The sequence below is a fragment of the Anarrhichthys ocellatus genome, unplaced genomic scaffold (genome assembly GCF_004355925.1).
Source record: "Anarrhichthys ocellatus isolate YVR2014 unplaced genomic scaffold, GSC_Weel_1.0 scaffold1, whole genome shotgun sequence".
NCBI lineage: Eukaryota > Metazoa > Chordata > Actinopteri > Perciformes > Anarhichadidae > Anarrhichthys > Anarrhichthys ocellatus.
The window spans coordinates 10887833-10902254 of NW_022280031.1; the positions used below are offsets into that span (position 1 = coordinate 10887833).

General features: G+C 43.7%; 1 protein-coding gene across 1 annotated transcript in view; it reads left to right on the forward strand.

Annotated features, from left to right (window-relative positions):
• LOC116384195 (plexin-A1-like) overlaps positions 1-14422 on the forward strand; it is an 85008-nt gene that overhangs the window by 39796 nt on the left and 30790 nt on the right. The window contains exons 8-12 of the mRNA XM_031848663.1: positions 317-413; positions 2652-2842; positions 9094-9245; positions 11905-12028; positions 12181-12317. Of these exons, the coding sequence (XP_031704523.1) occupies positions 317-413; positions 2652-2842; positions 9094-9245; positions 11905-12028; positions 12181-12317 (701 nt within the window). The remainder of the gene's footprint in view (positions 1-316; positions 414-2651; positions 2843-9093; positions 9246-11904; positions 12029-12180; positions 12318-14422) is intronic.

Here is a 14422-nt window from a genome sequence, read left to right on the forward strand (position 1 = left end):
TCTTAATCAACTCTGTGCTCTGCCAGGCAGCGGCGGATGTGCTGCGTGTTAAAATCACAATATAGCCCGTCTCTCATCTTTCATCTTTATGGCCCTTCAACTGTGTGAGCACCGCAGGGTATGACATTACTACCAGCCACTAGCTGAACCGAGCTCGCTCTTGGTATTGGCACATTTCTCTCTCGCTCACTAATTTAATATTTTATTAAAAGACTGAGAATGTCTTACAATGATGTTATTGGTGTAGGAGAATTATTGGTTGAGGTACGGATATGTGACTCACTGTGAATGCTAATATTGACGTTTTGTATTTCAGTATGCCTATGAGGGCAATGACATCAGCGACCTGCCAGTGGATTTGTCTGTGGTTTGGAACGGAAACTTTGTCATCGACAACCCCTTCATTATCCAAGGTGAGTTAATGTGGTGTCGAACATTATCGACCCTCATTGTCTCAATCAGCATGAGCAAATTAAAGGGGAGGAGAAGAGTATTCTTGAATCCTGTCATGTGTCTTAACCTTTAAACATCAGACATTATAGTCAAATCAATCCCATTTCAAAAGCTGTGTTGATTTGTCAGATTGTTTTATCTTCAGCTGAGTCACGGCTGATACAGCATCTCAAAAAAGTTGGATCCAGGAAAAAAAACAAAAACAGCTACAACCCCATAGTAAATAATTTATATTTTGACCAAATTGATATTCTTTGTCTGTAAAGGGCTCCAACACTGTGTCAGTGTACTTGTGTGCGGGAGACTGCATTAGTGCCCTATTCAGCAGACTGACTGATGAACCAGTGTCAAAATTATAAATGTATACACAGACATTCTCTCTGCAGTGTAGCATTCAATTTGAATCTGTTGAACAGTTGGGGATCGACAGTATTTGCATTATGCAAAGTAATGAGGCCAATAGGTGCAGTGTTGAGATCAGACCAGAGGTTCTCGGTTAAGAAAGCAGCTCAAGGTATTGTTACTTTCCCCAAAATAAAACATTATAATGGATTTTCTGTCACTGATAATCACCAACTGTGGAATATTGTTTCTGAGCTTGAAGGTTCATTCTTGACATTGGAAACAGTATTTTAACAAAACAAGATGAAGTAAGATCAAAGTCGACTGATGAAGCCTATTCCTAACATTTATTTTGCGTTGCGCTTCGTTTTTCAGCTCCACGATGCATACGGTCATGTTGTAAAATATCTTGAGAGAGGGATGTATTATTACAACCCTTTTGTGCAATTTTAGGTTGACGGGTATAATTATTAATAATGTATGCACTACTGTATCTATACCCACTTTTAGACAGTACATTATTACTATATGTACACTAATGTAGAACCCCACCTCGGCCTCCAAACAAAGGACCAAGAGGATAGTGATTAATCACATACACATGCTCAATGCACCGCTGGGGGAGAAGACAATGAGATAATGTCTGTTGGATATAATTACTAGCAGGACAGTCTTATTAGTGCTGTCTCCATACTTATTGTGGCTTGTACAGCACAGCAGGGGTCTGTAACATTATTCTCTTGCTGTGAGGTGAAGTAACATCATCCGCAGCCACCACTGCGTTTGATGCAGCTTTCGATACGGTTTTGTACAACAGAGGGAGCTGCTGTGTTTGGTGCCGTTAGTTGCTCTTTGATGGTTTAAAGACGCGAGGAGATTGCGTGCAGTATTTCAGAATAGAAGATGTTACATCGTCTCTGAAGCAGTGATCATTTCTATTTTGTCAGTACTGTAAGGTAACACCTCAGAGTCACTTTGTTCCATTTATATACGTCATTCCCTGTAGTCCAAATTTACCAATCAAGATATTGAAGTCTCAAATTTCACATATTCGTCAGGCTGCTGGCTCTGACTGATATGTTATATGGATGCGTTTGTAACCTTTACCAGACGTATTTTTTATGAACATAGGGACCCCACTGTAATCCACAGTAATGGGGTGTATATATTCATAGAGCCAACATAGAAATGCTTTGACCGTCAATGGTTCATCCAGACACAAAGTGTTTTTTTAATGGGCATCTGTTAGATGCAGCAGGGTCTATGCATTGTGTGTTACCTCAAGTGTAAATCTCCTGAAGTGCAACCGGAGGTGACCTGCAGCCCAAAGATGTCTCCCTCTCTCGGTCTCTCTCTCTCTTCACTGCCTGCCCCCCTCCCTATTTCACAATCACGATAATCATCAGGTGGAGCGTGAGCGATGCTCGCTTGTCTTAAATACTGATATGTTAATGTAATTAGAGAGGAGACGTTTAGCAGCCAGTAATTGTTACAGGGTTGCTTTAAAGCTGCTCCATGACCAATGGGATTTGGGGATGGAATAGCAGAGAGAGAAAAAAAAGATTTGGCTGCACAATTCCTAAGGCCTTTGGGAAATAGTGCCTTAACTCAACTTAGTGTCAGTGACATTGAATAAGTTTTGGAATTTTTGTGTGAAAGTTGAGAAACTTTATATTTGTATTGGGTTGATTTTCCAGCTCTTCTACCTCTCGGGTTGTGTGTTTACCTAGTCAGCTTGTACTGCAATATTCAATACAAACTATATTGATGGTAAGGTAACTTCATTTTCTCCCTATCCTCATTCCACCCAATAATAATTTCTTCTTACTTAAATGTCTTACTTCTTTCCTTACCAGCCCACCTGTATAAGTGCTATGCCCTGAGGGACAGCTGTGGGATGTGTCTGAAGGCAAACCCCAGGTTTGAGTGCGGCTGGTGCGTACAGGAGAAGAAGTGCTCCATGAGGCAGGAGTGTACTCCTCCAGAAAGCACTTGGATGCACGCCACCACAGGAAACAGCCGCTGTGCACACCCCAAGATCATCAAGGTAAGGCGTGATAGTAACGACACATGCTCAACCACATAACACCATATAGCGGCTCAGTATCCTCCTGAAGCCCGGCAATGTAACACATTCCTACCGGCACATATGTACCCGCAAGTACAAACTCACCCCTTTGAATTGGATTGAAGGTGCTCGACATGCAGCAACACACACCCTAATGCAGTCAGTGTGCAACAACAAAAATGTAACTTTCCAAAGCTATATTACCATTTTTATTCAGGATTTACTTCTAAGTTTGAAAATAAATTAGCAGAAATGTGTTTGTATATATATATATATTTATTTCTAGGTCACTACATGAATAGAAATATAACCTCTTGAAGTTAATCCTGTTTTGTGTCAAAGATTTTAACTGACACCGTCGCCACACACATTAACACCCCAAGGTCTGTGAGGCCAGGCAACAGCCCACTCTAAAATAAACACTGCATGGGAGCTGCTAAATCCAAGTTCAGGAAAAAGTCTTACCACTGCTAAAGTTAAAGCAGACACTTTAGCTGCTATTCGGTGTGCGTTGCCCAGCAACTCGACCTCCGAAAACATCAAACAAGGCAGGGGTCAGCAGGGAGGGGGGTTCAAGTGACAGTATGCCTTTTGTAACAGGGGTTGTGATTATTTCTTGTTCAGCAAACTTTGAAACTGAAGACTTGCCTTTTAGACACTAATCAAAAGCATTGCCAAAGTCAGCTCATTAGTAAGTTTTCCAACCGAAGAGATTAGAAATCCCTACTTGTGCTGCGTCATTGTTTTGGCCTCAGCGAGTGAACGGGACATCGTAGGAGGAGAGGCGGCAGGGAGGATAGACAACTTAGAAGCCATCGCCGTGACTGATACCACAACACAGATGGGCCGGCCAGGAGGAGGCAGTTCACAAACACCAAGCCTGAACACACTGACATGATTAGAGATGATGGCTACACACACTGACACACACACCTGAGGAGGCAGAGCGGGTGGTTGTCTGTAGAGTGTGTGCGTGCAGGAGGGTGACAAAGAAACAGAGAATGTGCAATTGTGCTAATTGTGTTCCACCATGGGCGCCGAATGTGTGTGCGCGCATGTGTGCATCTGACAGGCTGGGTGAGCCAAGGCGTCTAAACACCATGGCGTTCCCATCTGTTGCCACCGGGTAACCGTGGTGGTGGTCCTCGTCTGACTGTGACCTGGGTCACCGTCCCTACAGCTCACCACTGGGACTGACACACACGTGCACGATCTCACGAATACACACACGCAGCCCGGTTTTTATAAGCCACGCGCCGCTGTGTGAGACGTGTTTGGACGTTCAACCCTTTCGCTCGCCCTCGTTTGTCCTTCTGCCTTCTTCCGTTCTTTTCCTTCTCTCCGTCATTCCTCCTCAAGCTTTTAACACTTCTTCTTTTTTTTCTACTTTAAATTTAATTTAATCTAAAGTAAGAAGAATCATCATCTCAGTCAAAACGAGTGCCATTTCTCTCCATTTAAATGAGTGTGAAATATATGTATGGCTTATAATGCATGCCCATTTCACCGATGCAGACTTGTATGGCTGGAGCCCTCAGTACATTTCCTGTGTGACACGGGTCCGTCTCTCTGAATGCGTAATGGCGATATTGGATAATTGGGGCACTGGCACATAGATAAATCCATTCGCTAATGCTCTCTCTCTCTCTTCTTGCTCGCCTCAGTTATCTCTTTGAAACAAGCGCACAGAGGCAATTGGGTTGTGTGTGCGTGTATGTATGAAAGAGATGAAGGGGGTGTATGAGGTGGTGAGGATGTGTGTGTGTGTGTGTGTGTGTGTGTGTGTGTGTGTGTGTGTGCGTGCAAGCAAGCATGTGCCTCTCACATGCATATTGAGGGGTAAATCCTGGCCCTGGGGCAAGATGTTGGTGGCAGTCAAAAAGCAGGCGTAGAAGAGCTTCAAAAGCAGCAGGAGGAGAAATGTACTGCAGGTTTGAGAACATGGAGGAGACAAAGAAGAATAGAAAAAGAGAGGCACTGGAGGAGGCGTTATCACCCAGCCGCGCTGCCAGCTTCACCTCTTCTCTCCACCTTTTGACATTTACAGTGTGACATTAATGCCAAAAGATCATCTGCAGGTGTCAAAGAAAATCTTTCCCTTTTCTTCTGCCATTTCACAGTTCTCCCAGAGAGCATCACAAATTGAATATTACTTTACTTCTTTCCATCAGTTCATTCAAATCCCTCATTCCCTGTTTGAGGCCTTTTTTTCAACAACAAAAAAACGTCTTTTTTGGTTTATTCAGGCTGTTTGGTTCATTTTTGCAGCACAACAACTGTTGTGTGGCCATCAGCTAGTGGATTAGCCGCTGATTTCTTTTGGGCCGGAGAGAGTGTGTGTTTGAACGGCCGCCACTATGTGATTGAACACGCAACATGCAGACACATATTATACACATACACACATCTATCCAGAGCTTTCAAAGCAGCAAGCGTTGAACCCGTTTGGTGTCATTTGCAAGTGTGCTATTGCCCATATGACGTTGTTCAATAGTGTGCAGTTGGGTACCGTTCCACTAATGACTCTGGCACCTAAGCGCTGTTTTCCAAACACGGCAATTGATGTTTTAGGCTCTAAATGATTGGTTTTAGACCAAGAATTTAGCTGTGAGGCTGTTGAAGTGCTATTTTTATTGTGCTGCATTTTTTTCTCTCTACACTGACATTGTGCACTAAGATTAATTAGTTCTCCTTTCACAACAAGCAGACACACAGTTTGTGTGTTTGTGAAAGCATACACAAACACACCCGCAAAAGCAAAAAACACTCCGGTTCCCACAGGCAAACATACACACTCTCTGAAAGATTCCGATATGAAATGTTTAAAATCAGAGATAAACATGAAGCTACAATGTGTGGCTTGTATGGTATCCTCAAAATCATATTCACAGCCACAGAGACAGTGACACAAACACACACATACACACACACAATGTCTGGCGCTGTCTCCCAGTGTAGTGCATCAGTGTCCTAGTAGTGGCCTTGGATGCTGCCTGGCCCTCCATCATCCATCATCTCCTGCCTGCCTTCTCCTAGGGGACAGGAAGAGCATTACATCTAGCCCTTAGAAACCAATTAAAACAACCCAGCCGATGCCTGTGTGTGTGTGTGTGTGTGTGTGTGTGTGTGTGCTTTTCGGTGTTTAAGCATGTGGCACACTTCTGTGCTCTGTTCTTTGCTTCTTTGTGATCTTTTGTGTATGAAAAAAGTGTTTTTGTGTGTGCCCTAAAATCTGTCTGATATTGCATGGAATCGTGTCGGTGTGCGAGTCTTTGTCTCGTTTCACAGCTTAGGTACTTGCAAAAGGCCAATGATTTCTCCTTCATGTATTGTTAAGCTGCAATATTGGCCTTTGCCAGACTTCTTTATCTCTCTGTACCGCTTGGTTTTCTTGTCACTTTCTTTTCTTCCTTGTAACCCCTGTCCCTCATTCCCATGTTCAACTGTTTTACATTTCCTTACCTTTATCAACCCTCGCTCCTTTTCACTTTCCCTACGCATACATTTTTCCTCCCACACTGTCCTTCTTCTCCTTCCCTTTTCATCGTCCTTCATCTATCCTGTCCTTCTATCATCTTCCCCTCTTCTTTCCTCCTCCTGTCAGCCAGTGTCAAGAGAGATGTCTTTCTCTTTAGAGCTCTGTATTGACCAGGCCTCTGTGATTTGTCGCCTGTGTTTTAGAGCAAAACAATAGGTCTCACAGAAATAATGAAACAATCCGCTAATATGATGTCTAAATTTAGCTTTTTATCTAAACATGTCTGCTACAGGAATATAATTGGCTCCGGTTTGATTCTGACTTCGGTCACAGTTTTGTTCTGCATGTTTGTGCGGATTTACATCTTCAATCATATAATTATTGACTTGTACACATGTAAACATTTAGTGGCAGGGACTATATTATCCTTGTCATTACTCATTTCATTACCTCCATCGATTTGTTTGTGACTTTTTGTTTTTCCGAGTCTCTCACATCTCAGATAGACATCAGAAACCTCAGGCCATGTTCATATCATCTCTCTCTCTCTGTGTCCCCTGCTTCCCCCTTCCTTCCTCCTCCTCCTCTTCCTATAACTAGCAGATGCTATCTGTGCACTGCCGCTCAGCCGGCCACAATAGGCCTCACACAAAGCCTCCGACACAACGGGACAAGTCGGAGACGAAGAGGAAAAAAGGGAATTTGAATGAGTGTGGAGCGCCGCAACTGCGAGAAGATAATGGAGCGAGTGTTTAGGCTGGTGGCTTTTATCAAAAAGGGCTTTTTGTTTGTGTTGGTTAGTTGGTGATGTAACAAGTTGTGTGTGCGTGTGTTTTGATAAGCCAGTGCTTATAGAGACAGAGATTCGATTAACATATCTGAAGATTCTGACTGGTGCACAACTGTGTGCCACACTCACTCCTTTTTTCTCCAGCTAAAACATAAGCAGTCAGGCACATTGTCAAAGAGACAGCGAGTGAATTAAGAAGACAGAAGTCCGGAGAGGAAGAGGAAGAGGGAAAGGGCAAGGGAAGAAGGAGGGATGTTCATCAGAAGCCTTGCTGCTCTAAGATGGGAAACACTCCTTAATTGTATCACTGTGGCATTTCAGTTCTGGCCTGCATGACACTGGGCTTTGTTCCCATTGTGTGTTTCTGTTAGTGGTGTCCTGAACACCTGTGGCTTTTACTAGCCCGCCACCTTTTCTATAATGATGTTAGACTGGGGATCATTGTCGGGTACCAGGCGGGGAAATAGAGTTGTGGAGAGCAGGTTGCGAGTGTGGATCTAATTTATATGTGAGACAGTAGATGCACTTAAAGAAATAGTTTGGAAAGTCACTTATTCTCTTTCTTGGAGAGAGGTAGATAAGAAGATTGATATCTTATTATCTTATGTTTGAACAGTAAATATTTGATGAAGTTACACATGCTAGAAGGCCAAGTTAACTGTCTGCTTGCGGTAGCTTCATGTTTACTGTACATACGTGAGAGTGGTATTGTAACTCACAGCAAGAGAGCGAATTGCCATAAGTTTTGTCACCAGTTCATTCTTCATCCCTGTTTTAACCTGTTCCGCATTTGTGTTCTCATCTCTTTTTTACTTTGAAACAGACAAATGTATTTCTCCTTAAAGCACAGTTACACCATTATTTACAACCAACATCATTTCACTTGCACTGATGCTGCCAGTGGGTTTGCCAATAGAGGTCCAGTCAATTTACAGGGTGCTTTGGTGTAAAGTTCGACTTTGGCCAAGTGTGACAAATTAACCAACTAGTCCCGATGTCACCAAGCTGGCAGCGCAACCAATTTTGCAACAGCACACAAATGGATTTTTCTTTTCGACTCTCTGGTGTGACCGGAACTGTTGCTAGCGTTAGCACTGGCCAACAAAAATACAAAACAAACCTATATATATTTTAAAATATGCATGTGGTTTCTGCCACTTAGCCCCCCTTTCTGTTCTTGTGTGCTATCTATTCTACACAAAACAGATAATATGTGGATATAGTCATATTATTTGGGGCTTCATACTTACAGGGGAAATATCAGGCTGATGGGAACTTAATCAGGGATCATCCATTGTAGCTTTCCTTTACGGCAAGGCAGGTCAAAGGGTGACCTTACCCACACCCCCACTCCACGACACCCAACCATCAGCTTCTCATCCCCTTCACCCTCCTCCCACCCTGCTGCGACAAAAGACCCCACCCCACCAGGTTCTAATCCAATTAGCTGTAGCCCTAATTATGCTGGTAATGACTGATTACCAGAGGGGCCATTGTCGTGGGCTGGATGAATGGGCCGTGATTAGCGACTACGCTAGCCTCGGGTAGCCATTAGCACCACCGCACACCTTTTGCAGACCTCTAGGGGGAAGTCAGGGAGCAGAGGTCGCTGTGTGCGGTAATTGTGTTCAGTAGATTAAACCTCACAAGGTTAAATGAGAGATGTAAGTGAGGGCTTGATGGGTGGGTCCAGGTTAAGTGTGTGAGTTGGCGGGTTGTGAATGTTTGACTGAGTTGAGGTGGACATAATGGATCCAAGGTCATTTTTCATCTAACTTAATGAGGTAGCAACTTAAGTATTAGATTTATTAAGAATGAGAGATGACCATGATGACTTAAGTGAACTGTCATTCATGCTGACATACAATATATTGTCTATGATGTACTGCTTTGGGTTAAATCAATTGTCCCATATGTTGTTCCGGCTAACATATGTCCTCTCTAATTTGTTCTTCCGACCAGTTGACGCCGGAGACGGGGCCCAGGCAGGGAGGGACCATGCTGACCATCACGGGCGAGAACCTGGGTCTGCAGTTCAAAGACATCCAGAGCGGAGTCCGCATCGGCAAGGTGGCCTGCAACCCTCAGGAGGACCAGTACATCAGTGCTGAGCAGTACGTTGACACTATCTTTGTCTTCACTTCCACCCCTCAATCTCAGGCTCATTGTTTCTGAGACTCTCCACTCCCATGGACGTCTTTGTCCAATATTGATGTGACACTGAGTGCTAAGCACAACACTGCAACTCTCTCTCAGACCTCTGTGTCAGTAAAAACTCCACTGGTTATACACCTCGTTCCTCTTTCAAACAAAACCAATTATTTGCGAGCAGCCTCCTGCTGTGCTTGGTAATGCTTTTCTTGTGCATGTAAATCTCACAGCAGCTGAGTTAACGTGGAACCTTTCGTATCACTAATACTCAGAATAATGGCTCAATCAGAATCGAATTACCTCATGTAACCAACAATTAATTTGGCCCATTCTGAGAGAAATTTAATGACATTTGAAGTGGGTGGTACATGTCTTCTAAAAACTCCACAGATGAAAGCTTGTCATGTGAACGCTCCCACTGATTAAATTATGTTTACTGCTTTCTGGGAAAATCTGAATCACGCCAGGTGCCGCAGATTCTGAGAAACGTAGTAAACATTCATAGCTCCTTGTTGAGTATGACTGAACTCTTTGTTTTAACCTAAAACCGGTTGCCTCATCGCAATATTTTTCTTCAGTAATATCATGGGAATCATAAATTTAATTTCATTATAAACGTAAAAAACACTGTAAACCACCGCCAGTGTGACGCTGGCACTGCACTTTTATAGCTACCCAGAAAGATCTGGGCCTTCTGTGAAACTACATGATGAGTCACACTCTCTAATTTATGTTGAATTCATCCAGAAGCAGAGAAAATACAATTTAGGACGAGGCAACATCGGGGGAAGCTCATCACAGCCGGAGCTGTCCTGAATATTCCATTACCAACTATGTAGCTGTCATTTGTACACAAATGCTCCATTTGCGGAGTTTTGCAGCACAGTCCCAGCAGATTTATTTTTCTCTCTGCCCCCTCGCTAAGAAGGGAACTAAGAAATGTGACTTTGATTATTTGACGGCCACGACAACAGAGGGATCTGCAGCACTCACCAGCACATGGTAGTGACATGTCAGCCTTTATATTGTATTCACACAGAACAGACCATTTTCACCCTCGCCTGTGTAGCTGTGGATTAACATTTGGGGACTCTGTGTTAACTTTTTCACATCCAAATCACCAAGGTGTCTACGTTTAACCCCGTCAACCTCACAACGCAGCGTTGGCCTGTTGCCATAGCACCCGCAGGAGGAGGAGCAGGGCGCGGCCTGCAGTGAGGCTGTCATGCTAATTAAACGTGATGTTAGCCATACGGTGCCATTAGTGGCCCGGTTTCTCTTGTCATTCCCGTGACCCTATTGGATCTGCAGCACGGGAGATAGGCCAGGGTAACGGGACTGACAGCACGGGTCAGAGGTCAGCTGGTGGGGAGAGAGAGGAGGTGGTGCGCTGACTGTTGGGCAAAATGTAGACACGCGTGTTCTCGCTCTGGCTGTCTCCTTCTCTCAGCTAGCACTTGTACTTCGTATATTCGCACATTCCCTGTCTTTGTGACTGGAGTTGAAATTGAATTGCAAGAAAATGCAGCACTCCTGGTCCTTTTTAGAATTAGTAGGCTTGTCATTCACCTCGGTCATTAAATATTCACCAGATGGATTTGATTCCACAGTGAGGAAAGTAAATGATAGCCAGTAGTGCGGAGAAACATAACCTGGTATAACCTCTTTTTTATTGTTTTATGAGTAGTTTCTGTGTGCCAATTTGGCATGTGTTTAATTTTTTACCATCACATTCCACCTCAGTTATTTGATTGAGGAAGGTATAATTTATAATGTTGTCGTCGTTACAAATGCACCGTGAACTTTCTGTCTTTCTAACCGCGTAATAACAGCTCAATGTAGCCACCTGTCATCTGTGCAGTAATGAGGCAAGTGAAGCCGCAGTTTCTGACTGAGAAGCTGTCCAGCATTTTAATGACGGGCCCTGTCATAGTGGGAGACCTGGGAATAAATGAAAGGGGGAAATAAAAACAATGGAAACACACGGCATCGGAATGTGAAATTCATTGTCGCCGCAGTTGCCATGGTCACCTGCGGAGAGGATGGGAAGCAGGAGAGTTAATAACTCATCTCAGGGAGGGAGGGAAGCTGAGGAGATGTGTAGGATATGAGCTTGTTCAATTAATCAGCCTCTCCCACTTTAACCCTCTCTCTCTCTTACTCTCTCTCCTTCTCTTCCTCCCTCTCTCCTCTGCACTATTGCCCTTTCTCTCTGTCTCATTCGTTCTTTCTGGCTAATTAACAGTCAAGTGTGTCTCCAGTGGGTGAAACATGAAGTAAGTGTGTGTGTGTGTGTGTGCGTGTGTGTTCTCCCCGCGGGCTACACTGCCACTCGTCCCCTCATTCAATCATTTCTCCAGTGGATTTTCATTTGGTCAGCCAGCACCCAGGGCCAAGTACGAGGCTTCTAGTTCTATAGCACGCCCTAATGCAGACACGCACACATGAACACGCGCACAGAAAACTCCGCCCTGTCTTAGCACTGCAGATTCCTTCCAGTAGATTTGCTCTGCCTTTTTGTTATTTCTATGAATGTGGCTTCAGAAACGGTTTATTGTGAACTATTGGTATTTATTTCTGACTTGGAACTCATCTTTCCACCTCTGTGTTCCCCTTTTTCAGGATTGTGTGCCGACTGAATGATGCTACAGGTTACAGGGTGCAGGAGGCTCAGGTAGAAGTGTGCGTTAGGGACTGCACTCACCCAGACTACAAAGCAGTGTCCACCAAGGCCTTCACCTTTGTGGTAAGTGTGCGTGTTGTAGGAGCGTTGCTACAAAGTTACAGCTAAGATAAGTCTTTTTTTGAGGGATGATTTTGATACTGTATTTGAACATCTCTGTTGAAGTTCTGCAGCCATTATTTATCCACCTGTCCTCTGCCTGTGTCCCTCCGTAGTCTCCGTACTTTACCCGTGTCCTTCCGTCCACTGGGCCGCTGTCCGGAGGAACAAGGATCACCATTGAAGGCAGTCATCTCAATGCAGGCAGTGCTGTAGCGGTGAAAATAGGACTTCACCCGTGTCGCTTCGAGAGGTGAGTGAATCCACTTTTAACATCATTTGAATTGTGAGCTCATATTTGATGACAACCCCAGTGTTATGTTTGATTTACAACTCGTATCAAATTGTTGGAATTAGCTTTTTTTAGCATGCACATGTTTTTGTCAGAAGATCTCAGAAGTTTTCTTTTTGGCTTATGCTCCTCAGAAGATCATTACAAGTTCTAATAATTCCCCCACCTATCTTTTACTTCTGCCATCTTTCCCTTTTTCCTGTGTTTTGATAATTATAGTTATTCCCTGTTTTAAAAGAAAATCACCTGTTTTTTTTTTTTTTCCCTGGTTGCTGCCTTTTGATTTGCAGAAGGTCTGAAAAAATGCTACCGGCAAGAAGATGACCTGCAGTACTGTAATTCACAGCAATTGTGAGAATGACAGTGTAGCCTTTCTCCGGGAAGCTGATATCATTATTCAGTTGTGCCGTGAATGACTTAAGTGCATGGCCCACATTTTGTCAGATATATGACTATAATTTGGAAGGAACGATATAGTGTTGCATGTAATTGGAAACTCCGATTTTTCCAGCTTTAAACTCGTGTTTGAAATACTTAAAAAAAAAAAAAAAAAATGTAATACTTTTTGTTTTTTAGAATAATCTGCCACTGTTATCTTACATTGTCACTCACTCTGCAAGAGATTGTGCCAAGATTTCAAGAAGAGAAGACACATTTTATATGACTCTAATTCCTTGAGCTGAGGACTCAATTGTTTCCTTGAGTTCCTGGCAAAGTGACAGAGAACTGAGCTCTGGACTAAATCCACTCATGTATGGTGTCTGGCAGATGGCAGAGAGAGGAAACCTAACTGAAAAAGATTGTCGATGAACTAAAACACTGAAAGGACTTTCCAGGAAAAATCTTCACTAATGAAGGTGAATATTGGAACAACAGGGAGAACATGTTTACGCTCCTCATACATTGTTCCAGTGTAGCTGAGGCACTAGTCCAGGGTTTTTCTTGTTTCTTTCTTTCTTGTTTCTCTTTCAGAACACATTTCTCTGTAACACTGGTGTTTTTATTATAGTGGTTCCCTTCTCTCAGGCAACAAGTGACAGGTTAAACTAATGAGCTTGGACCGATCAAGTTCTTTTTATATCATATCAAAAGAAAAAGTAAAGGCCAATTTAAAGCTCTGAAGCACATCCCGAGAAAGGTGAACATAATAGTCTTGGCCTTTCAATCGCTGAGCAGCAATAACCTTTATGGCCAAAGTAATGAACTGGTTGAGTCCATCTCTTTTAATGTGTCTTTGTATTCAGTGGGGCCTCCGCTTTAATCAAAACCTATTTACCCCAAGTCACTCATCCTCTTATCTCCACCTGCAACCCCATTTCTTTCCTTCTCTTTTCTTTCTTTCTGTATATACCCCTCTTGGCTTTCCTTTGTGCGGCCGCAACCTTGTCAAAAATACGTACGCGGCGCCACAGACGCTCTCGGCAGCGACGCTGTTGTGAGACTGGTTGCCGTGGAAACGCAGCACTATAGCGGAATGTGTGTGTGATGGTTTTTTTTTTCATATCTTCCTTCATTTTTTTCTCCTTCTATCTTCAGTCCCGTTTCAGTCTGAGGACGCTGTCAAAATCGCCTCCCGGGAGACGGCGGGGATGTGTCCGACAAAGACGCCCGATTCCCCCGATTCTTTGCTTTCTTTCACCGTTTTTCACTCGTTTATCCAAACCCGAGCCCACCCCGTCGCAAGCCGCGGGGATTAGAATGGGTTTCCACTCTTTCATCTTCTCCACCATCTCCTGTCTTTCTGTGGATTTCACTTTCACAGCAGATAACGGGGGAGGATTTGTGTACGGATCAGCTTGTTCTACTCGTGTTCAAAATTTCACACTGCGCCGCCTGCCATCATGCCTGCGCAATGCACACACCCCATTTGCTCACACTTGCGGTGCTCTGTAAGATGTTAGCAGACGACGACACAAAACACATACTCGCACAATGTTTAATCTTCTACCTGCACACTGTATTTATATGCAAATCCATACTTCCAAACAGTCAAAGCACACCTGCTCAACACACTGCTGTCTCACAGGGAGCTGTCCCTCCCACCGCTCGGTCAGCAGTGTGTCCCC